At 38.5% G+C, this 26815-nt stretch overlaps 1 protein-coding gene across 1 annotated transcript in view; it reads left to right on the top strand.

Moving 5' to 3' along the window:
- Positions 1–26815, top strand: part of nup160 (nucleoporin 160) — a 105565-nt gene that overhangs the window by 25562 nt on the left and 53188 nt on the right. Inside the window, exons 3-15 of the mRNA XM_077211309.1 lie at positions 1446–1656; positions 5577–5802; positions 13398–13473; positions 13562–13676; positions 13847–14086; positions 14181–14278; positions 18427–18511; positions 18603–18671; positions 19012–19095; positions 19170–19340; positions 21019–21118; positions 21673–21835; positions 21919–22043. Of these exons, the coding sequence (XP_077067424.1) occupies positions 1446–1656; positions 5577–5802; positions 13398–13473; positions 13562–13676; positions 13847–14086; positions 14181–14278; positions 18427–18511; positions 18603–18671; positions 19012–19095; positions 19170–19340; positions 21019–21118; positions 21673–21835; positions 21919–22043 (1763 nt within the window). The remainder of the gene's footprint in view (positions 1–1445; positions 1657–5576; positions 5803–13397; positions 13474–13561; positions 13677–13846; positions 14087–14180; positions 14279–18426; positions 18512–18602; positions 18672–19011; positions 19096–19169; positions 19341–21018; positions 21119–21672; positions 21836–21918; positions 22044–26815) is intronic.

Below are 26815 nucleotides of genomic sequence, written 5' to 3'. Positions count from 1 at the left end.
ATGATAAAAAAGATTATTATTATTTATTTATTTTTGTCAGCTGCATGAACATCAATTTGCTTTCTTACGTCAATAGCTTTAAATATGCAACTTTACTGGCTAATGAATGCAGAAAATTGACCAGCTGGAAATAAACTACTGCAAATAAATGGTAACAATCGTGACATTAAACATTTGGGTTGGAATTTGTGGATGTTTTTTTTTGGTCACTTTTTTTTTTTTTCCGCTTGAGGTACCACTAATGATTGCGTCCTCTCAGCCTTGATGGCAAACAAACTTCTGCTGTTCTTTCTCTGCTAGTGCAGCATCTAGTCAACAAATAAATTACTTTATAATGATAAGGCATAGGGCTGGGCTGATAAACGATGTCATGTTGAATCGCGATGTCGATAACGATAAGTTCTCGATATTTATTACTCTGTATTAATTTAACAGCCAATCACACAGCAGAAATAAACGTGACCGCCTGTCAGCGTGCAGCTTTTAGTTTTTCATGTCAAAGTACACAGCCATTTCCTAGTGCACATTGTAAGTTATTGGCAAAGAACTCTACACTAGGAGGAGATAAATGAGTGGAAGCGGGGACGAAAGTAAAAGTGAAACTAACCTCAAGTTATCATCCAAAGATGGCGAAATTCATACTTAAAAATTTTCGAATCAGCCAAGAAAATTCCAATCACTGCATCTCTAAACAAAAGTTTCTTTGCTAACTCTCCATTGCACCTTGCCTCGATTACCGTACAAAACGAAATGTTCCGAACAAACATATAATCCTCCAACATGATCTGGGATACCATTAAAATAAACCATAAACTTGTTTCCGACACTGGTATCTTTCTGAAGTCTGTACAGAGATTCAAATTACTATTGTTAAATGAGCTGTTTGAACTGGATGTGTCAAAGGGAACGTTCTTCCATTTGTCCTGTTGTCGACAGACTCGAGTGCGTGGAGTACGCATCTGTATAAGGTATCCAGTGTAGACAGCGTCAGTGTTTATAATGGCCTCTATATGCTTTTAACACAACATGATGCTCGCATTCAGTGTAGGCAAATGTCAGCCGCTAAATGACTGAATGCCTGTGGGCGAATCAAATCAAGAGCTTGTGAATTGGAATCAATTTGATTTGTGAAATGTGTCAATGCCCAATCTTTGTTTTATTACAATATTCAACTGTTAATAGGACATAATAAAATAAGGGTATTCTGATATTTTTCAACTGATTGTGCAGCCCTATATTGTAATGATGTAAAGGCTATTATACAATATGCATGTTTTCTAACCTGATGTACCGATGTTACATTGTTAAATGAATTGGTGCACGTTTATGAAATTGAAATTATCTCTACGGGGGGATGTACAGTATATATATATATTTTTTACAGTCCCAATATCACTGATTTCCTCTAAAATAAATACATTTGTTTATTTGTTTGTTTATTCCAGGTCCACTTCAGGTGACACTGTTCAGTTTGTTGAGCAGTCGCTGGACACTAATCTTCTGAATAATGCTGTCCGCTTGCATATCCCACACTGCCTCTTGCTGCCTGGAGGAGTACATATACAAGAGACTCTTAACAGCGTCCTTATTCTGATCGTCACCAGCCAATCAGTCCATCGCCTGGTTCTGCCGCACCCCACTCGCATGTACCACAGTGTAAGTGACAGGATCTTTACTCTGCTTTCATAGACCTTTCTGACTGCTACTAAATCAACATGTTTTTTTCCCCTGCAGATGCAGCTAAATTTTGAGCTTAGCTTGTCCAGCATGTCCAGTATCGCTGTTATCGCTGTTCCTTTTTTAATTTATGAGGATACAATTCGTAATGATCAGCGTTCCAACAAGTCCTGGACAACTTGTAATTGTGCAGTGCAGTTTTCCAGCCATAGAATAAGTCAGGGGTCTTCAATGTTTTTCAGGGCAAGGACCCCTCAGGGGCCGTTCACATATCGTGTCTTTTGTACGCTCAAGTTCGTTATTTAAAATGTAGGCACGCGGCGCATTCTTTTTCCAGGCCTGCCTATGCCACGGCGAGATGAAAACCTCTCAACTTTTCAGAATGCTACGAGCGCACCGCAGGTCATGTGACAAAAACCAACCGATCAGCTTCGGCCTTTCCGTAACAACATCTAAAGCTCGGCCGAACAGCTGATCATAGCTGTGCTGGGCGGGTTTTTATTTCTCATGTCCATAAATATATCTAGTAGTAAAGCTAATGCAAAGGCCAGGAATCAATTAATCCTTTGCTAATACTTCCTCGTCATCAACGTCATTCATGGTTTCATAGCAACGACAGATGCCACGGGAGCGCAAGCGCTTGCGGAAAGGAGAAAGTGGCGCTGATCCGCTTTCCACGCATTTTTATACACAATATGTGAACTATTGGAGCAGCCGATAGAGACATGGAGCAGAGATCCGGATACGAATTGTCCAACAGAGCTACATATTAATGGGTCATGAAACCCTAAAACATTTCTTGAGATGTTAACAGATATGTACAAGATGCACATCAATAACAACAACAAAAACACTCATGTGTATTATTTAGAGAAAAGTGGCTTCTTTTTCTGTGCCATTTCATTCTTCCGGTTTAAAAATCAAAGTTGATTCTCTGTGTTATTCATGAGAATAAACTTAATTTAATGCAATCACTGCGATGTATTATGCTTGAGATCGCGTTACAGCGGAGATTGCAAATGTCACACAAGACAGTTACAGTTAGGGATGTCAATTTACACAAATTCCCATGATCGATCGTCATTTAAATAAACGGTCGATTAATCGTTAAGTTAGCCTTAATACTGCAATATGTGTCTGCTGCAGTGGCATATATCCAACAGCATGACGGTGTGCAAGTGCTGCTCAAAACGCTGTTCCTCTCGAAATGAATGCGAGTGGTTTTTAGTCTAAATAAAGGGCTAGCAGTATTATAAAATGAGTCGATGTGATTGATCATTTAATTAAATTACTTATTTAATAATCAAATATGACGCCGCCTCAGTTGTGCCTGCTTGTCATAATGTCTAACTCCTGATGTAGATGCGCTGAAAAATGGCAACTAAACCCAATGAATTCATAACGATTTATTAAAATAGTTTTCTCATTATAATGTTATGTAACATGACAGTCCCAATCATAGTTATTATAAGTATAGCATTGCTGTTTGAGCTGCGCAAGCTGAAGCGGTGAATGAACACGGGTAAACTGAAACCCTTTGCTAGCAGGTTAACTCAGTGAAATCTAGGGATGCTCCGATCAGGATTTTTTCAGCCGATACCGATAGCCGATTTCTTGTCAAGTCAAGTCACCTTTATTTTGTGTCCACATCGTGTCCATGTGATGGTCCTTCCTCAGATCTAGATATGGCCTGGATCCGGCGGTTTGCGGTAAACCTCGGGATAAACAGAGAGACTAATATTAGCGTAGACGCCATCCTTCTTATGATGTACAAAGTACATCAGGATTTATGGGAAGTGTTCCCGGTTCCGGCTGATCTAAACTATGCAGCCTAACATTGAATTATAGCAATCTATAATGTGTTATGTGTATGCTCAGCCAAAGAGATGTGTTTTTAGTCTAGATTTGAACTGACAGACTGTGTCTGCTTCCCGGACAATGTTAGGAAGATTGTTCCAAAGTTTTGGTGCCAAGTAGGAAAAGGATCTACCGCCAGCAGTTGATTTTGATATTCTATGTATTATCAACTGGCCAGAATTTTGAGATCGCAATAGACGTGAAGGACTATAATGGGTTAAGAGCGGTTTGCGGGTTGTCATGGAGCGGGTTGTCATGGTGATCAGCCGATACCCATGCTTAATATACTTAATATAAGTCAAAGATAAATACAAACAAAATGGTGCAGTCTGATGCAGCCCACAAGGTTTAATTAAACACTGTCCTATAGTAAAATTTTATTTTCACCTAAAATAGAGAAGTCTAATGTAACTTAAACCCTGTCCAGTACAAGTCTGAGCAGGACAAAAATTAAATAAATAAATTATTTAAACGTCTAAAAGAACAAATTGGAGTAGTTTGATGCTACTCATTAGAAGGGATGGGCATTTCTGGCAAAAATAATATTCGAAGATGGCTTGGTATTATTCGAAAATCGCACCCCTCCCCATATGCATGCACACATGCATAGGCCACACAAGTGAGAAAAGCGGATTGGTCTGACGTTTAAACATATCTTAAACACGTAAATATACATTTCATATTGGTTTTATATAATATAATGTTATTTTTTTAATTTCATCTATGTTGATTATATGACAAAGGAACCGCATGAGATAAGGTAAGATAGGATCATAAGATGTGCAATATATCAGGAGACATTTGGAGTGGGTCAGACACTTATGTTTTGTTTCGTAGAAAGACGTTCTTTAAAGTGAATTTCGTTTTGTAAAAATTGTATTTTAATTTCAATCAATGTTTCATCAACCAATTGGCTGGATTTAATAAATAAGAAGCGAAATATAGTATATAATATAATACGGAGGCGCAGGCGCGTGAACTGGAGCGCGTCTCATAAATGAACCGAAACTATAAGCGTTTAAACGACTTGCCTCACAGACCTGAGAACGTATCAAGCTTGAAATGTCTACTTTAAAAAAAATAATAATTAAAATCGATAATAAATGGGGTAGGCCTACTCTCTGCTTATGTAGGCTAATCCGTATGAAGTGTGCTTTCTCTCTATAGGCGCGTTCACTACTGCGAAGTTGGCGTCAACATTGACAATTCTCCTCCACATGAGATGCCTTTGAAACATACTTTTTTTATTGTTTCTCGACACATCATAGAAATTACACACTGGCGATGACATGACTGCCAAATCATTTTAGTCCCCACGCATCATGCACGTTTTGACGTAATCCAATTGTGATCGGTTTGTGAGATCGGCCAAGTTTAGCGAGTTCCGATCGAGTCATAAAATGTGATTATCGGCCGGTACGATCTCCGGCCGATCGATCGGAGCATCCCTAGTGAAAACGCATCTAATATGAGATTAATCGGAAATATAGTAAATAAACATATTAAAAAATTATATCTTCTCAAACTGACGTGAGCAGCATGCACGCACGCGCATGAAGTTTTATCGATTAAATTATTATAGATAATTAATAGATCATCGATTAATCGTTTGCATCCCTATTTACAGTGTTGTTCATTCACCTTTAATGGTTCAGCTTTGCATTCAAACACGTCATAAGTGTATCAGTACAATAGCACAAAAATGATGTTTGATTTTTCCACGTGATGTGGTCAGAGCTGGAGTTTGACTACCAACGCATGGAAAATATGACTTTAACAATATTTAATATGTAGCCTAACAACAACATGCGGAGTGCGTATGAGAGCGGTTTATCAACACTCGCAACACAGATCACAGTTCATATCCAGAACGGAGCAAGTGTGTTTCAAGTTTTTATGGGCATAAAAACACCATCTTGCAACTGTCATTTCAGTGCTGATGTCCTGAAGTTTTTTGTTTTTTGTGCATATAAGAAATATGAATGTAATGTAATATTACTTATGGATATGATCTATAATTTGTATGACATTTTCTCTTATAGGATCTGGTCACTGAACTCCAGATGCAGTCCATTTTCACAGACATTGGGAAGCTGAATTTAAATGAGCCAGCCCACAGTTATGTGCTCCCTTTTGCACAGGGAACGCAGTCGACCTCTCCGTCCACATCTGCCGCCTGGATCAGTCATCAAGGGGAAGCTCTCTTTGCTCTTGCCTCACCGTCAGGCAGCATTATTATAGTCACGTTACCTCCTCACGATCAAGATGGTTTGTATCTATCTACAGTGATCTTTATCTGTCTAAAGCTGCTTTCACACTTCCAGCGACACGCAGTGACAAAGCGACATGATCCCATTCATTACAACGGAGAGCTGGCGATTTCCTGTGACCGCTTGCGACAGGAAGTAGGCGTGTCCAGCGACACAGTTGAAATTTAACTTTGTGCAAATGAAGAGCGACTTTCATGAGCAACAACAAATAGGAGTGAAGTTGTGAATGTCATTCATAAGCGTTATTAGGCAACCAGTAGTGGGAACACCCACTAGCAAAGTCGCTGGCAGTGTGAACGCAGCTTTATCCTGTATACATTGATACATAGTTTGTGGAAGAAATAACATAAATAACTGCAGAAAGGCCACACTGCAGACAGGATTTGCATTTCACATGCAAATCAAATTAAATCAGCTAAATTGCCTGTGCGAGCAGGCTCTAAGTACCTACAGGGCGCAACATCTATGCACCGAAAAATAATCAACAATTCATTTACAGAATTAAATTACAACAGAATATACCTTTCAAAAAATAAAAAATAAATAAGTCTGAATCAAGTCACAAGATGCAGAACAAATGTGCAAAGTGCCTAAAGTGCAGGGGAACATATATTCAAAACACAAGCCACAAATAGTTAAATTAGATTACCCTGAGTGATCAATAAATTTAAAAAAAATAAAGATATTATTAAAATATCGAAAGTATAGCCAGAATGGTCCACTTTGTCTTTTTAACTGCAGATACAACAATAAACGCTGAACTCGAGTGACAGTTTATCTAAACATGTTCAGAGCATACAAAAATCAAATTAGAACCGGCTGAAATTTTTTGAAATCACTTGTACCCTACCTGATCGAGAGAGAAAAAAATCTAGACTTTCACTCTGTCTGTGTCTCTGTGTCCGTTTGAGTCTTTTCAAATTGTGTGCACGGATAAAATACATTCTAAAACGCTTAACATGAAAAACGTTTAACGGCTTAATGTCCTAAGACAGTTATATTAAAAGATCAAATGCTATACACACCTTATTAATAAAGCATACTGTATAGCCTACAGAAAAGCAGATGAGCCCAGAATATGAACGCAACGCGTTTAATTAAACGCTAATTTTCCTCCCATTGAAAACCATTATTATAAAGAAAACGCTTTACGTGACTTTCTATAGGAGGAACTAGTGATCGACCGATATTGATTTTTTATAACCGATACAGATTATTTGCATGTGTATGTGCCCGATAACCGATATGCAGAACAGATATTTATTTACTGTTATACTTCTGTTTTTGGCACAATTATTACAACACAAATGAACTGAACAAACCATTTTATTTATAACAATCACTCCCTCCTTGCATACGAAAAAAAAACCTTTATATTTATACACAAATAAATAGAGGGGTCTGAGTCCAAAAAATAAAGTGCACTGTTACTAAGTGTCTTTTTTTAAAAATAAAAGCTTTGATGAGGTAAAAAATAAAGCACAAAAACTATTCTAACATATTTGGATATGTTTATTTGTTTTCATAAATGGTAAACTAATCAAATTACAATAAAAACATTTATATTATTACATTATATAATTTATATCTAAATTATACATATCATTTATAAGCATCAACAGCAACAATGTTAACAATAGGCAAAATAACTGTTAAAAGTCTAATGTTTTCATATGGAAAAAATAATTGACAGGGGAGTCATATCACCTTTGCAGAAATGTAATTCATTTTAAACAGTTTTAGAAGGTTTATGTGCCGTTTAATAGGTTTAAACTAAGAGTGAGGAATAATTCATGGGTAATATTAATTCACTGCATAATATTAGCTGGAATAGCCTATAACATCAGGAAAGTAACAAACAAAACAGCATATACATCATTGCATTTTCCAACTAGTATGTTATTAATTATTATTAATATTTTTGTCGGTCTAGATCATGAAATGCTTTATGACAAAGTGCTGTTTATCTATGCATTTACACATAACTATAACATTAGGCTATACGTTACTCAACCGCGATCGCGCGTGCAGATAATAAATAATTAATTTCCACAAAGCGGTATATTTAGATGTGTATTAGCGAAATAATTGCTATGTAGTAAATGATAATATAATCTAGGGTGTTTAAACAAGATAATCTTGTCAAAAGTTTCATTCAGTGGCCGTGCTTGAGCATTCCTGATCATCAACGCAGTGAGTGCTCAGCAATATGAACGAACTTTTTTTTCGAGACTAATGGTGAGCAAATACAACAGATAGAGAATTAAATTCAGCGCTTTTATTTTCAACATGCACTCATTCATGTCTGTTTTATTTAATTAATGTAAAGTTACGTCTTTATTGGGGAAGGACATGACGGATTACGCTACGTGGCTCAATGAGTTCGTCTCAATTTTTTAGAACCAAGCTGCATAAATAAACTATATCAGGCATTTATGTCTCAAATCTCATTTCTGCATGCATGTCTGTTATGTTAAATAAAGTTGAATAATTAAAGCAAAGCAAGTAGAACATATACTTTACCTGTGCACAGAGTTGTTATTGACTGATCTCCTCAGACGCGGGCTGCAATGGCGGAATTCTCAAAACGGCCCCAAGATGGCGCCGTTTATCGGAAAATCCGATATTACAAAACCGATTCCCGATTATGGGAAAATGCTTAAATATCGGGAAAAATATCGGTAAACCGATACATCGGTCGATCACTAGGAGGAACACGTTGCGTTCATATTCTGGGTTCATCTGCTTATCTGCACATTGTATGGTTTCTTAATGAGGTAGCCTACTATACATTAATTAAGCCATGTAAAAGTGCCCTAGCGTTTTAAAATCTTTTTTCAAGTTAAGCGTTTTAGAATGTCCCGAGGAAAACCAACTTGTTAACGTTGGCCTGCAGAAGCGTTATTAGGTTTTCAATCATGGTTTTTCTGATGCTAAATCCAGTCTGGGAAAATATCCTTTCTGATGGTGTGCATCCACACTTTAGATTTTCTTATCCCAGACATTTTTAAAGATTTAAATCCCTGCCGCCAAAACGGTCCTCTATCGGTCACGTATCGAAAGTGAAACTTAAATCTGTCACGGGGTGTTTGGATTTATTCATGCACGATAATAAATATTTATTTAAAGCTTCTTCCTTTGCACATTTGAACTTACAGCATTATCATAATAGGCTCCTATATTAACGTATTGACAGAAAACCAGTAGTTCTATGTGAAATCAGACATTGAGCACCCTTATAACCTCTGCGAAGATTCGACTGTGAGATTGGTAGTCGAATCAGGCTCCTCCTATCGCTGCATCGAATCTTCGACTATTCGGGGTCACCCCTAAAATATACACAGGCTGTCTGCTGCACAGCACATCGGAAGCAAATAGAACTAATTCTAATCAATGCGGTGTACACTGGATGCAGCATAGAGCTGGATCATTGACAGAAAATGGATGCCCTGTTTTATTGCTAACATAGTACAGCAATGGCCAAAATAATTGGCATTGACATAAATTTTGTTTCACAAAGTTTTCTGCTTCAGTTGTCTTGGTGCTGATTCACATTGTTTCTGGATTAATGTGCAGAGTGACAAGATGCATTTTAAATAATTGCAAAAAGCTTAATTTGCCAAAAAATGAACTTCCTAAATGAACTACCTCCAAAGAAAGATGTGCAGCCATCATCAATTTGCGTCAAGATCTCATGTGCAAGGAAATTGCTGCAAAGAATATTGCACCTGAAAGATGCATTTACCAGATCTTCTAAGAGAGGTTCAAAAACACTGCCAGGATTAAAGAATGGTAACAAACGTCCTGCAAGAGAAACTTCTCCCAACGATCCAGGAGCAATTTGGTGAAGATTTGGAAGAAGTCACCATCATTAGATCCAAGATGGCGCCGCGGATGGCTGCCTCGGTGTGGAGCTCTCCAGCTATTGTGTTGTTTTTGTTCGTTTGTTCTGCGTTTAGTCATTCTTTTCCTATCAGTTTCACCAAAGACGAACTACTGGACATTAGGAAACACACACCAGAAACCTTTTCTACAGTTTTTGATTATTCGGACGTTTTGCTGGACATTCTCGTCGGAGGGGCAGCGTTGTTGTTCAAACGCGCGTTCAGACGCAAACGCGGGAAGCGAGCCGGCGCGCTGGTTAAACTCCGCGAGCGCGGCCTGCGCACTGCACTCCCCAGCATTCATCTCGCGAATCTCCGATCCCTTCCTAACAAAACGGATGAACTTCTTCTCCTCATCCACACTAACAAGGATTTTTTAAACTCTGCTGCTTTGTGCTTCACTGAAACCTGGCTGAGTGAAGCCATACCGGACAACGCAATACATCTGCCGGGCTTCCAGCTGTTCCGAGCGGATCGCATCGCGGAGCTAACGGGGAAAACGAGAGGTGGTGGATTGTGTTTCTACATTAACGAAAGTTGGTGTTCAGATGTAACAACACTGAAGAAGATGTGCTCTCCTAATTTAGAGGCACATTTCATAAACTGTAAACCCTTCTACTCGCCTCGGGAATTTTCCTCTTTCATTCTCGTGAATGTTTACATCCCTCCAGACGCGTGCGTGAGCGCGGCGCTACAACAGCTGGCTGAACAAATATCTGAAACGGAACAAAGGTACCCAGACTCTCTTTTAATCATTCTTGGGGATTTTAACAAAGCAAATCTTTCCCGTGAACTACCAAAATACAGACAGCACGTTACATGTCCCACCAGAGACAGTAATATACTGGACCACTGTTACACCACAATAAGAAATGCATATCACTCCGTCCCACGGGCAGCTTTGGGGCTCTCTGATCACTGTTTGGTTCATCTCATACCGACCTACAGGCAGAAACTGAAATCAGCTAAACCTGGAATAAGGACTGTAAAAAGATGGACTAATGAAGCAGAGCAGAATCTACAGGCCTGCTTTGATTGCACTGATTGGACTGTTTTTGAAGCTGCTACCAATGATCTGGATGAGCTCACAGATACTGTAACATCATATATAAGTTTCTGTGAGGATACATGCATTCCTACCAGGACATTCTTATCATTCACTAATGATAAACCATGGTTTACTGGGAAACTCAAACACCTTCGTCATGCCAAAGAGTATGCTTACAGAAGTGGGGATAAAATCTTGTATAACCAGGCCAGAAACAGATTGACAAAGGAGATCAGAGTTGCTAAAAGGAACTACTCTGATAAACTGAAAAAGCAGTTTTCATCCAACGACCCATCATCAGTCTGGAATGGCATGAGGAACATTACCAACTACAAGTCACCATCCCCTCGATCTGTGGACAATCAACACCTGGCTGACGATTTAAATTCATTTTACTGCCGGTTTGAAAAGCCCTCATTCACACCACACACCCGGTCTGATCTGCACTTCACACATTCAGCATCACCTCCTGTTCTCCAATTATCACTCCCCCCTCCTGCCATCCAACCTGAGCTTAAGGTCTGTGTGGAGGACGTGAGCCGAGTCTTCAAAAAACAGAAGACTAGGAAAGCCTCAGGCCCAGACGGCATCTCATCTGCTTGTTTAAAAGCCTGCGCTGACCAACTGGCCCCGGTCTTCACGCAGATCTTCAACAGATCATTGGAGCAGTGTGAAGTTCCCTGCTGCTTCAAACGCTCCACTATCATTCCTGTCCCCAAAAAACCCAAAATCACTGGACTTAATGACTACAGACCTGTCGCTCTCACGTCTGTGGTCATGAAGTCGTTTGAAAGACTGGTGCTGGCCCACCTGAAGGACATCACTGGACCCCTGCTGGATCCCTTTCAGTTTGCTTACAGAGCAAACAGGTCTGTGGATGATGCAGTCAACATGGGACTGCATTATATCCTGCAACATCTCGACAGACCAGGGACTTATGCAAGGATCCTCTTTGTGGACTTCAGTTCGGCCTTCAATACCATCATGCCTGGTCTTCTCACAGCCAAACTGACCCAGCTCTCCATACCATCCTCGATCTGTCAGTGGATCACCAGCTTCCTGACGGACCGGCAGCAGCGAGTGAGACTGGGGAAACACACATCCAAGACACTCACAATCAGCACTGGTGCTCCCCAAGGGTGCGTTCTCTCCCCACTGCTCTTCTCCCTGTACACTAATGACTGCACTTCTAAAGACCCCACTGTCAAGCTCCTGAAATTTGCAGACGACACCACTGTCATCGGTCTCATCCGAAACGGTGACGAGTCTGCTTACAGACTGGAGGTTGAACAGCTGGCTGCCTGGTGCAGTTATAACAACCTTGAGCTGAACACGCTCAAAACAGTGGAGATGATCGTGGACTTCAGGAGGAACAGCTCAGCACTCCCCCCACTCACCATCATGAACAGCACTGTGGAAGCAGTGGAGTCATTCAGGTTCCTGGGCACTATCATCTCTCAGGACCTGAAGTGGGACAATCACATTGACTCCACTGTGAAAAAGGCCCAGCAGAGACTGTACTTCCTTCGCCAGCTGAGGAAGTTCAACCTGCCACAGGATCTGCTGATTCAGTTCTACTCAGCCGTCATTGAGTCTGTCTTGTGCGCTTCCATCACTGTCTGGTTTGGTTCAGCTACCAAATCAGACATCAGGAGACTACAACAGACAGTCCGGACTGCGGAGAGGATTATTGGTGCCCCCCTGCCAAACCTCCAGGACCTGTACTCTTCCAGAGTGAGGAAGAGAGCAGGTAAAATCATCACAGACTCCACTCACCCTGGACACCACCTGTTTGAACTGTTACCGTCAAGACGGAGACTCAGATCACTGGCCACAAGAACATCTCGGCACAGGAACAGTTTCTTCCCACAGGCCATTTCCCTCCTGAACAGTTAACACTCCTCCCAAGGCATATGCCTGTAAGTGCAATACTCCCACTGTTTAGTGCAATATCCCACAACTCAGGTGATACTTACATGTAGATTTATTTATTTATAATATTCAAAACACTGTAAATAGGTTCATAATCTGTAAATCTGAAAATGTCTATTCTGACTAAACCCAACTGTGATAGTTTTATTCTCATATATTTATATTTTTATTTTTTATTCTTATAATTTGTAGTATTATGTTTCATGTTGTATTTGTATATGTCCACTGGAAGCCTCAGTACCAAAACAAATTCCTTGTGTGTGCAAGCACACTTGGCAATAAAGCTCTTTCTGATTCTGATTCTGATGATTCTGATTCTGAAGATCCATGCTTTTTCCAGCATAATGGAGCACCATAGGGGCTTTCGCACCGGATAGTTCAAGGAACTTAGTTCGAGGAACTAGCCACCAGGGAGGAACTTTGAAGTGACGTAAGCCGCGCTCGTTGTTGTGACATTTATGTTGACGACGCAGCGGACCTTTATTTTGACAGCGCTGAGAACGCCAGAGCCTGAGCAAACAAACATTGCTCACATTCTCAGTGTTCATTAGTTTACGATCTGTCTAACAGTCCTGTCTAATACGATATTACGTTTTTACATTTTTACAAAAAAATTATTAAATATATATTTTCATTTGTGTTCTAGAGATGAACAGAAGTCTTATGAGTTAACAATGTGCAGATACCTGTGTTTTACTAAATCATGATTCCTTTTTCTGTTACAAAAAGGGGCCGTGTCAATTCTGGAGCTTAAACAGAGCTCAATGATGCAGCGGTTGGCCGGCTGGATGCCTACTGCTATCAGGTACATTGTCTTTTGCATACAATTCAAATGTTATTTGAATCACACAGAACAGAGCAGAAACGGTTTAAAGTAATGATCCCATTCACAGGGGCGATCAGAACACGTCTGATGTAGCCATCAGTCTGGCTGTCCACCAGCTAGAGGACGACACGTTTGTATTCGCGCTGTGTCAAGATCATAAGCTGCGGATGTGGTCATTTAAGGTTAGTTTAGCTCCTGATTATCCATACATCCAACTTCATTCTCGTATCAAGATATAATTACTGTGTCTGTAAATGTCAGCAACTATGTGTAGCACCTCATCTGTGTGCATTTAACTCCTTTATCTAGTTTCATGCCAATCACATTGATGTATTACTTGTTTGTCTCTCAGCATCAGATGTGTCTGTTGGTGACTGATATGCTGGAATATATGCCCGTGGGTCGTGGCGATGTGAAGGTTTCTCCAGCACAAGCTCATAAGCTCCGACTCTTCTTCTCCTCATCCATCGGTCTGTGTCTCGCGGTCTACCTCGCAGTTCCCAATCGCAGTCAGTTCTGTGTGCTGCAGCTGGTGGCCAGTGAAAACAATCGCTACAGCCTGGATCACATCTCAACACTATTCTCAACACAGGTAGAGTTCAGTACAGTAACATTGAATCATTTATATGATTACTGATGGAATTGTACTTTTATGTGTTTGTATTATATGTGTTTGTGTGAAACAGGAGACAGTAGTGGATTTTGTCTTGACGGCAACTGATATTTGGGCTGTTTGGCTGGATAATGACAACCAGACTGTGGTGAAGTACATCAGTTTTGAGCAGTGAGTAATGTGGAGTTTGTATTTTCACTTGGGATATGCGCTGCAACTAACACACCCCCAGAGGACGGGCAAAAAATGGAATAAACAATCCATTTGAAATAGCCCACTTAATCTATGAACTAAAGTTGAAATAAAGCAGTCAAGTTAACATTTAGTAAATGGATTTCCAATGTAATCAAATTATATTTAAAAAAAAACACAATAAATGTGAGATAAATAGAGACAGTTAAAGATAAAGGAGGACTGATAGTAAAGGATAAAGACGAGACAGTGAAAGATGTGAACTGGAAATCCACAGGGCATCAGAAGACAAAAGGGAGGCCACTATTGCATTGCTCCTGGATGTAAAAATAAATTTGACATTATTAAAGCAAAGGACAAAAGAGTCAAAAGTTTGGACACTTTCCCATTCGTGTCTACAAACTTTTGACTGGTACTGAATACACAGTATACATAAACAGAATATATATATATGTTTAAAGTATAATATATGTGTGTGTGTGTGTGTGTGTGTGTGTGTGTGTGTGTGTGTGTGTGTGTGTGTGTGTGTGTGTGTGTGTGTGTGTGTGTGTGTGTGTGTGTGTGTGTGTGTGTGTGTGTGTGTTTTAACTGTAACCAAACTAGTTTTATATTGCATGTTCTATTCTATATTATATTCTTAATACTGTTGCATAATCATTACTAATGACTGTCTTTTTATTTAGTCATGCTATATAAAAAATAACTTCCATCAATCAATAAATATATCAAAAGTTTCACTGGTAAAAACCTTGTTATCTTCTATTATTAGTCTTAATTCCTCTAGTCTCTACCAGTGGAGAAGGAACTCAAATCTTTTTACCAAAGTTAAAGTAATAATAACATAATGAAAAACATGTTTAATTACATATTTAAAATAGTATAAAAGTATTGTACATAAGAAGTCAGCAATATGTAATATACGTGAAACTACTGTTTATGCAAAATGGCCCAATATAAATTATTGGAAAATTGCTTGATGTTGTAACGTAGCGTTATAGGCAGAATGGGCTTTAACACTGTCTCTACACCGGATGCAGCCGTTGTTGCTCGCGTCGCAACAGCTGTTTACCCTGGACGCTGCAAAGTGCCCGTTACAAAGCAGAACGGGGCATCAGTTAACTGTCGGAGATTTGTTGCTCGCGCCACATCCAGTGTAGACAACATCACTGATTATATTGGGTTCAACTACCGGTATCTTGTTCAGGCTGAAGCAGTCAAGCGGTGTCTTAACAGTAAGTTGCTAACTAGTTACCGGTGCGGTGGTGGCATGAGTGTTGAATGGCATTTTAAAGGTTCTCTAAGCGATCCTTGGTGATGTCACTTCTTGTTGACTTTCGAACTATTGTCAAACAAAACGGAGGCTAGATAGACCCTCCCTCCTCCTCATCCGCACACTAACCCCCCAAATCCTTCTTGTCGGTTATTGGCTGGAACAGTTTGTTATGTTTAGTGCTGCGGGTAAGCCCAGTTTGTTTTTGTTGCTGTTTGTGGAGCCTGGGGTGTCTGCAGAGACCGCTTTTTTTTACAGTGTGTTCAGGGGACAGGCAGCTAGCGGATAGTGAGGAGATGTTTGCTGTATGTGACAAAAAATGTTATGGCCTAAAAAAACTCGTGACATCGCTTAGAGCACCTTTAACGCTATGTTGTCACCTGGTGAGACGCAATGCTATAACATAAATCAACAATGTCCCCGTCTTTTTCTCTCACAAGGAGCTTATCATACTCATTTGCTACATCAGCTAGCTAAACAGGTTTCATACCTTGTCAGTGGAGTGGAAGCTAATGTGTGTGTATCTTACACCGTGTCTGAAGAGACCTCCTTTTACTGAAGTGAAAGGGTTGGTTGGTGTCACTACAGTCACATGGGTCGCAAATAGAAAACAATGGAGCGCGCAAACTACGTTGTGTCGTAGATTTTTCCCCCACGCACCTGATTCAGATCGGGTGTCTCTGACACCTGAAAATATTATACTCAGTTGAGTTACCTCTGAACGCACGGGTTGTCGCCTAAGCCGCAATCCTACCCCGCCTAAGAGTCTCACAAAGAGTCGAACGACGTCTTGTCCCCTATTGACACGATCACTTAGGAAAAAGAATCTTTAGTGTCTAACCTGTAACTTGTTCTTCTAAACTAACTTGCTCCTGCGCAGGAATAATCGACCTAAACCTTTAAATGCTTTTAATCACGACTTGGAGATCTCAGAGAAGTTCTCCAGAGCATCTCACAAAATTATAGTATACTAAAAAAAAAAATTTTTAAAAGTAAACATCAGGTTTTATAGGAAAAAGACAGACATATCAAAATGGCATCAGCATGACAAACATGTCACTTTGTATGAATATGATTGGATAAATTTATAAAATAAGCCCCCCCCCCCCATGCTTTACCCTCTGCTAGTGACATCAAAAAAATATCTCGAATCTTCAAATAAACATTGTAAAGGGTTAATTAGTTCAGTTGATCATAACACAATACGGACAAAAACAGTACGTTCTGGTACATTGTCCAAGGTTACCTTGTCAAAAGTTTGTCAGAAGGTTAGATGGAAGAAAAAGAAATAAGATTTTAGATTGTTATATTGTTAGACAAGAAATGTGAAGTCAGGTAAAAGTTAGTCATAATATTAGAACCAAAGGGGAAGTCAGGTAAAAGTTTATCCTAAGGCTAGATAACCAAAAGGTCAGATTCTTAGGGTCAGAAACATGACTCAATCTAAAAGACAGTTTACTTATCGATTTTTCAATGGAAAATTCCACCACAGTTGTTACACTAAGCATTTTATCTGCGTTAAATGTTCTGTGAAAAAAAAAAAATTTGGTGGCATATCTGTGTCGTATACGCCGCTACTGAAATATCTGCGACAGGCTCATATCGGCTGATAAAATCGGCACACCGATAAATTGGCCAGGCTCTGAGTTGAAGACCACGCTTTCACTTCAAAAAGCTCCCCGTCTACTAGCGTTTTCCGAAAGTTTCTCATCCATACTGAAATTTTGGAAAACGCTAAATTGACCTTACTGCACATGCGTAAACCCTCATAAAAGCTCACTGAGATGATGCAGACGGAAGGATCATTTTATTTAGCAAAATATCTCACGATTCACTGATAAGTCCAGGTCGCACCCAGTCACATTACACTGCGTGCAGAATTATTAGGCACGTTGATTTTCTGATCTAATTTTTCTCCAGGCACATTTTACCAATTCCAAACCACATTAATCTTAAAAACTACTTTGCATTTTGTATTTAATAATTTGTAAGTGATATATAATTGTTCATGAAGGTTGGAAATTAAAAACGCCTTATATTCAGGTGTGCATAATTATTAGGCACGTTTTCTTTCACAGATAAAATAAGCCAAACAAGAGATTTAACTCCGACTAAGAAAGTCAAAATTATTAAATGCCCATGAGAAGGATGCAATACTAGAAATTGCAGTTAAGGCATTACCATTGGACAGTGAAATGACCAATAACTTGACTGTAGTGTGCATAATAAATATGCGTTTATGAATTATACAGATGGTGAGCATTTTCAGGTTAAAAATAATGGCTCAGCTCTGGTCCGTAAATGCAGTCAGAGACAATTGTAACTTTAACCACATTAAATGTACAATGTGCTAACAAGCACATTCATAAAGGCAATTTGCAAAAAATCACAAAACCTTGTTATCTTTGCCAAGTTTTATACAATATTTCATTAGTGGTTTGTTTCTTAGAGATGAAACTACTTCAATTAAGTCTTTTTAAGGGAAAAAATGCAAGTCCCCCACAATATTCAGGTGAAACTCGAAAAATTTGAATATCGTGCAAAAGTTTGTGTATTTCAGTAATTCAAATTAAAAGGTGAAACTAATATATTTAGTATATATAACTATATACATATGCATGATTAATACACTTATCAGAGGGCCGACATTTCTATATTTAAAAACCTTTTTTTTTTATTGATTTCATGTTATATTCTAATTTTCTGAGATTTTGAATTTGGGGTTTTCATAAGCTGTAAGCCATAATCATCAAAATTATAACTTTTGCACGATATTCTAATTTTTCAAGTTTCTCCTGTATATAAATAAATATTTGCTGCTTTTGTCTGACTTTGCAACTTATGTTTTCAAATGTAGTAACACAACGCGCATGTGGAACCAGGTGTTTGTCCAGCCATCACCAGAGGAGGAAGTTCAGATTGGTGAAGACCAAGACCCACGGGTAAGTGTATCTGGTTCCAATGTGAACGCTGAAACTGGTGTGTCATACATTGTACCTTTTTTGAGTTCCCTAACACGTTGTTTTTAAACAGGAAATCTATCTTGATGTACTTTTTTCACCACTGCGCTTCACAGCCTCAGCCATCATTAAAGCTCTACAGGTACAAATCTCAATTTACTTTCATTCACACTTAATGGGTTGTAGAGCAAGGGGTATTCAATTAAAGTTCCCTGAGGCCATCTCCTTTAAATGGCAAATATCAGAAAAATCAAGGTCCCCAAATACTATTTTGGGAGTTAAATGAATAAATAAGCAGTTTGCATTACAGGAAAAGTTATGTACAGTTTTTAACCACAACCGACACATCAGAAAGCACAGCTCACTCAAATGTTGGTGCCTGAGCCTCATTTTCATCTGATCACTCCACAACAAGCAGCAACTTACATGCTGATACAAACGTTTATACTTGTATTTATTAAGAGTTTATTCTTTTCTGCCAGATTTACAAACGAAGTACAGAGCGATATTCTGACTTATCATGGGAGGAGCTGAAGAAAGAGGTCACTGTCGCAGTGGAAAATGAGGTAAGGCTCTGCTGTTTTCCCCTTTGTTCATTTATTGTGTTACCACCAAAATTTTAATTAAAAATTGTGTTCAGCTTCAGTCCAGTGTGACCGAGTACGAGTTCTGTCAGGAAGACTACCGCTTGCTGCAGGTGGAGTTCTGGTCGAAGTTTTACGCATGTTGCGTACAGTACCAGGACGTTTTGTCCACGCCACTCGCCCTGCATGTGAGCCCTTCCACAGCCATGGTCTGCGTCCTCAAGAAGGTACCAGATCTCAGCCTCACTACTTTTTGTTGAAGTAAAGTAAGAATGTGTGTATGTGGGTCAAATAAATCAAAATTGTCCCTATTTGCTGCTTTAGCACACGTCGCTTTTCTTAATTTGAATGCTTCATTTATAGATAGCTGTTTGATTTTCTGATCAGCCTGATATAGAAACATTGCCTCAACCAACAGCGACTTTTTTTCTGAAGCCTCCTTCATGCCATGCTCACAATTACTTTACTCTATACACAATACTCTGGCTGAATATTGATCAGAATTGTAAAATTATGAGATTCATAAATCAAATGTAACCTAATCGTTTATTTAAAGCAATAATTTGTATTTGAATATGGATTTCATGAGAATCTCCAGCCTGTGCAGGACACTCCCTGACTGGTGCTTACTAAACTTACTTCAATTATTTTTAATGCTCTGTCTGACATTATGATGCAGAAATATTACTTTTATTTTTGTTTTTTGGGAACTGTTCTGTTTACCTCTACACTTACTAATAATTCCACTAATCTTAGAACATATCGAAACTTAACTAATTAAGCACTGCAACCAGCACAGTACTATGCTACAGTACGCATTCAATGACATTAATTTGAGTTACTAATTGTATATAGTACATCAAGTTTCTAGGATTAAAAGTTGCCTCAAGTGACATAAAAAATCTCCTGAATGATGAGCACAACATTCGTAAGTCCAGAGACATGCAGAATAAACACGTTTTTATACGGGCTTAGACAATGTACAATTCAAAAGCTCTAATAGCTGGAATATGAAATTAGATCTTTTAGATATTTATAGACTTGCTTAAATGCAATAAATCAATTTTTGCTGTGTGACTTATTAGACTGGACAGTAAAAAAATAATGGGAGCTCAAAATTATACATCATGAGCTTGTGTGCATCTGTGCTCCACTGTAGTTCTCAGTGCCATCAAAATAAAAATCCAGTTTTACTAACACTTAAGACCCAAATATACTTAAAACAAAACCAAAGAATGATCTTATGTGACGTAATTTCGTGCATGAAATCATTAAATAATAGGTAGGTGTGCGCCTTCTTTCAAGCGGAAATCTTTTCTGGCTCGTTTCTTCTGTTGATTCTGTAGAGGTCAGACGTCCGTGCGTGAAAACATGAAAACACTGGAGAGCTGCCTTATAGTATAAAATTAAGTTATACTTCTGATGAAACGAGAAACTGATGGTTTTTCGTGTTTAATGCGGCAAAGCTGATTGATTTTAAGCAATCTATTGTATATAGTGCTATATAAATAAATGTGACGTGACTTTACTAGAGTGCCGAATTGCAGAGCTTGTGCAAAGATATCCACGTTGCTATAATCAGATTCTTTATTAAAAATGCTTTATATCAATTTTTTGTTTATTTTCTTATTGAGAGGAAAGCGTGCAGCACATTTAAATATTCATCCTGATGCCACTCTCAGCAGTGTGGGCGGCATCGGATGTTCGCTAACAGTATATCGCTGATCATGCATTTCGAACTTCGTTTTACCTCTAAACGAAAAAGAACTTCTCTGTGAGTATATTGGGGCCTTTACCTGTCAAACAGACCAAAAACCTACAGGTTGATGCCAATAATTAAAAAATGTCACCGGCATTGCTGATATATATTGGTTGATCGCTAATCTTTTCACTCTTCTTTTCCAGGGCTTTGTGTCTTTCCTGTTACCCTGCTTTGCAGTCGACCATCTTTATCTTTCCTCAGATGAATACCTGATTTCTGAAGAGGAGACTCCAATTGCTGAGGGTAAGAGGGCAGTGCATTTCATGCACGGATTGCTTCTGATAGTGCTGCGCTATCTGGGGGACACCCTAAGCATGTTAGCTAGGGTTCAAAGTGCTAAATGCTTTTAAAAAGCAGCATTGACCGGTAACTTATTAATTTTAACAATGCATGGTTGCGAGAATGTGAGATGGCTCAGTGCCATCATCAAACCGCAACGGTTGTGATGTAATTATATAAATATATAGTCTGACGCGCTGCATTTTTCAGAGTAAAGCACAGCAGTTTCAAATCACAGTCAATGCTACTCTAGAAGTACTGTATGTGTGTTTGAGTCGCCTAAAATTAGGGTTGGGTACAGAGTACCTATATGACCAGTATGTACCGGACCGAATCAGAACGCAGATTTCGGTGCCTCATTTTGTTGCCACTTATCCCTTTGATGCATACAATCACACCGGTGTAATTAGAACATTCAGTGCATCACATGATCAACTGTTAAATTCAAATGTGGCATTTTGGCTGTCAGGGTTTCTGTTCTTTTTTTTGTCTTCATCTGATCACATGCCTTTTATTAGACTTAGATGTGAGCCGTGACGTTCTGCAGCTGGTTCAGTGTCTGCGCCTGGTGAACGAGTCTCTTCCAGAGGACCTGGCCTATGAGATGGAGAAAGCCCTTGATGACCTTCTGTCTCCAGAGAAAGTGTCAGAGAAAATACTGGACGGTCTTTTGGCCAGCGAGTCAGTATGCTTGTATCACTGATTTAATGCAATCACATTAGTAATTGATCAATTTGATGTCTAAAGTGAAATGTTCTCTTCAGGGTGAATGTGATTCAGGATATTGCAAGCAAACTGCAAGACATCTTTAACCCCATTGTTGCCATGAACACACTGCTCCGAGAACTGGACCTTGAAGCTGATGCAGAGACGGACACCAGACCTACTGGTACCATTAAATACACCTTTTTAAGGGTTCTGTGATAAATATCTTCTTGTCTGAGATTTTTAAAGGAATACTTTGCCCAAAAAAAAAAAACATTGTCATTGAAGGACATATTTCTAATTCTGCCATTTACTTGACTTTGTGTCATTGCAAACATGTATAACTTACTTTCTTGTGGGACACAAGGTATCAGGGTGTCCGCGGGTCCTTAAAAAGTCTTAAATTAGATTAAAAAAATTTAAGGCCATAAAAAGTCTTAAAAGGTCTTATTTTTACCTATGAAAGTTCTTAAATTTTCGATGGCAATTTGACTTAGACATATCTAAATGTTTTCCAAATTAAAACTATCTAATTAGCGTACTTTTTTATTTATCATTCGTTCTTTGTGGATTTGCTTGTTCACGTGACATTTCGCGTCACATTCGCGCCAGCATTACGTCTGTATCCTGCACGCGAAACAGCAGGAGAGAAGAATAAAGCTGGTTAATTTCAGTTCAATTGTAAGTTCCTCCTTTATGTGTGTAGGGGTGTGCGATGTGTATTGTCTATTATGATATTGTAATCATTGTTTTATTGTAACGTTAACTATGTACGAGCGCGCACTGCGAGCTGACATCGCATTGTCTCTCATGCTTGCTTTCACTGCGTGATGTGTCAGTGCAGTTATAGGTATTTTCCCTAATAGACGTATAAAGTTTTTCTATTTTATCATATGTTGTTATCATACAATATTACATCAGCAAGAGGGCTGTTTTCCCGTGCACAATAGCAAATATGATATTTATTTTATATAACAGTTAACTTAAATTAACATTGTGAGTTACATTTCATAAACAATATTGTCAATATTGTTTGTTTTCCCTTTATTTCGCTGACGAGAATTTCAAAATGAAACCGTAGCAGAGTCTTAATGCAAAAGACAGCTGTGATTTCTTGACTGAAATCCGCGTTTTGAATGAATCATTTTAACGATTCAATGAACAATCACTTGCACTTCCTGAATGAATCAGCCATTTTAACAAATCGGTTGAATGAATGACTCCCTGAGACTTGCCGCCGCCTACTGGCGGGTTTAGTTTCACATTTAAAGTACCCTGTAATTAAAATGTTACAATTAGAAATCAGTTCATATTTAAATATTTAATTAAGAATTGATGCAATTGTAAACGCAGTCTAAATATATTAATGCCAGTTCTGATGCTGCTTCTGTGTCTCCTCTGCACTGCAAAGATGTATTTTGATTTAATGATTTATTTTAACTGGTAACAGTGGTATTGTGTTATTATTCTAATATAATTTAATTTGAATGTTAGAATTTGACATAAAAGGTAATGCATACCTCTAAGTAAAAAAAAAAGTCCATATATGGGTGAAAATGCCCCTGGAACTCAATTTTAGGTTGCAAATATTGTCCTTTAATAAAAAATGTTAATTTCTTTCACTGCTGTGAACTGACCACTGCATAGAATATCAAAAATATATATATGTTCGTGAGTCAGCTGTCAACAACAGGCCTAAACCAGCCATGGTACCAGTACACAAACACAATATAAATATCATCTAATTATCAACAAAACTTTCAAAATTTTGAGACATATTTTTGTCAATATTGCGCACCCCTAATGTAAGGTATTAATTTTTATTTCTTCAGGTCTTAAAAAGCCTTAAATTTGACTTTAAAAAGTGTGCAGATACCCTGAGTTATACACTGACACAGTGATAGCATAATATCCAAGCTACACAAAGGTAATCCATAAAAACCTTGCAAACCAGTTCTGGCTACCTGGGTGTACTGGAATTGAGAAAAATCCTTTACAAAAACATATTGAGTTTGGCAGTACATCTTTAGCGCAAACCTTGGTTGCATTAATTAATTGACAAGTCACAAAATGACAGAAGCCGGATTAGCTGTTGAAATCTGTTCATTTTGGTGATTTATGGGCAAGGAACAATAACTACCTTCTCACAATGACAAATTTTTCCCCCCAGCGCCTGTTGAAGTCCCTTTATTCAGTGGCTTTTGCTATTTGTATGGTATTGACCATACAAATAGCAACAGCTATCTGTATGTTACAAATAGCAACAGCTATTTGTATCTAACAACCCAACACGCTGCACCACCAGTAGGCAGCGTTCCACATTATTCTGAATTTGTACTTCTCTGTGGCACTTAATTGTAGCAGTTATCTAAGAGGGGTGTTTATCAACTTCAGACAAACAATTAGCATGCCATCACTACGAAGACTTAAAGGGATTGTTCACACAAAAAGTGAAAATATTATCATTATTTACCTACTGTCATGTCTTTCCAAACTGTATGGATTTATTTCTTCTGTGGAACACAAAAGAATGGAAAAATAGATATTTTGGATTCCACGGATGAAAGAAAGTCATATAGTTCTGGATCAACATGAGGGAAATTAAATGAAGACAATGTTTTTTTGGTTGAACTATCCTTTTAAATTCATAATCAAAATTAATGTGTGAAAGTTAGAGAAAACTTAGTGAAGGAAGGTTTTAAAAGTTTAATCCCAAAAGACAAGTTTGTTTAAAAAAAAAATGTTTTTTTTGTGGAAAATTGTTCATGACCATAAAAAAAATAAGCTAAATTAAATAGTTAATAAATTTTTTTTAATACATACTACATATAATCTTTTTTATGAAATCAAGTTTATATGGAAGTGGTATGTAGATTTCCATTACACGAGAGTAGATGTTAAAACTTCATGCTGATTTTTACTCGGCTTTCGCCAAGATAAGCACCAACTAAGACATAGCTTTACAGTAACCTATGCTTCTCCATCCATTTACGCTTCTTTCCATATGGTTATGTAAATCTCCTTCTGTCTAGTGTTAACACGCGTCAGTACACACAACTGCTGCAACCACAGTGCGGTTCCCACATGACAACCGTCTGGATTGTGATAGTGTAGTAGGAGAATAGTGAGATAGGAGTAGTAGTAGAATAGTGAAATAGGACGAAACTGACTGATGCTTGTAGCATCTTTTTCTTTAGGTATAAAGACTCCACCTGCTCGGCAGCATGCTCTAGGTACAACCTGCTTTTCCCATGCCACTTTTATCAATTTCCACAGAATTTGTAGAACTCCTGAAGCACACTTGTACACTCTGTACGGAACTCCATTAGGCCCTGGAGATGATGAAGCCCTTGCCTTTCTCACAACCTGCTCTATCTCTTTCCACTTAGGTGCACAGACCTCCATTTGTTATTCTGGTGGATTGATAGGTGGGATATCTGACGGAATAGACATAGGCTCATGCCTTTTTGCATCTGTATGCGTTTCCTCCAAATATCTCTCTAGCTCAACCCTAGATGCTTTTAAAGTGCCATTCTTCTCACTGGTGAATAACTTCTTTACGAATTTGAATGGGTCTTTATAGAAATTAGCCCTCGCTCTTTTTGTAGCGTTTCCGTAGGCGCTCAGCTCTGCGTAATGTTGCAAGCTTACCTTTTATGGCCCTTTGTAAGAGATTGAGTTCCTCCTCCTGACTTTGTTCTGCTTTTTCCATTGCTTCCTCAGCTGTCTCCTTTCTCTAACTAACCCTTCAATTTTCTGCTGCCGTCTAGATACAGCAGGAGTATTTTGTACTTTTTCCTTCCTTTTTTCCACACCAAACCTCTCACTTCCATATGCGTAAATGATGTCCCCAAATTTATCCAGCTTCTTTTCAACTGTACCAGTTAATCTTTCCAATGCAAAGCATAGATCTGTGTTTACCGTGTCCCATGCAGTTAGAACTAAAGAAAATACTCTATCAACTAAAAAGAGAAAACAAATATGAATAAAAGAATGTTTGAAATAAATGCTATTCAAAATTTATTTGTGCTAAATCTGCACAGATTTGTCTTACAAGAACTTACCCAGCAAAGAGAGTAAACAATAAGTAACACGCCAAATTGTCTAGTTATTTGACAGCGTTACCCGCCACAGTTGATTTTTGCCCGCATTTGGCGGATTGACGGGTGTTCATTTCAAACCTTGGTTGTAATACATTAAATATTCAAGATATTTATTGTCATATGCAGAGTAAAAACACCATGGTTTTGACGACACAGTGAAATTCTTACTTTGCATGTCTCTGTTACACAACATATACTATATAAATACAGACAAAAAAAGTGCAAATATGCATTGTGCAACAATCAAGGTATCAGTCAGTGAAGAAAATGGGAAGTTGGTGTTTCATTTGCTTAGGAATTGAATGGCTTGTAGATAAAATCATAATGGTGCAGCTCTAAATTCTAGCATACATCTTTAGTTTTTGTGGTCACAATCTGCTTTTGTTGAGGGGCAAACAACTGAATATTATTATTGTTTTGTGCATTTGTTCTTTTTTCTTTCGTGGATTAAATGGTTAGTTCACCCAAAAATGAAATTCACCCCATGATTTACTCACCCTCAGTTCATCCTAGGTGTATGTATGACATTCTTCTTTCAGACGAACACAATCGGAGTCATATTAAAAAATTTCCTGGCTCTTCCAACCTTTATAATGGCAGTGAATTGCTGTTTCTGTTTTGAAGTCCATAAAAGTGCATCCATTCATGATAAAAGTGCTCCACACGGCTCCAGGAGGTTAATAAAGGCCTTCTGAAGTGATGTGTTCGTGTAAGAAAGATATCAATATTTACATTTGCGCCACAAGAGTAACCCGTGATCCATGTATGATGTAGGAGTAGCGTAAGCTTAGACGCCTCTCACAGTTCAAACAAACAGCGCTTGGCAACAAAATCAAGCTCCTCCCACATTTCT

This window comes from Siphateles boraxobius, unplaced genomic scaffold, assembly GCF_051911475.1.
Source record: "Siphateles boraxobius isolate OS27281-9 unplaced genomic scaffold, OSU_SipBor_1 65, whole genome shotgun sequence".
Taxonomy (NCBI): Eukaryota; Metazoa; Chordata; class Actinopteri; order Cypriniformes; family Leuciscidae; genus Siphateles; species Siphateles boraxobius.
The sequence above is the reverse complement of the archived record's forward strand: the minus strand, read 5'-3'. Positions and strand labels throughout refer to the sequence as shown.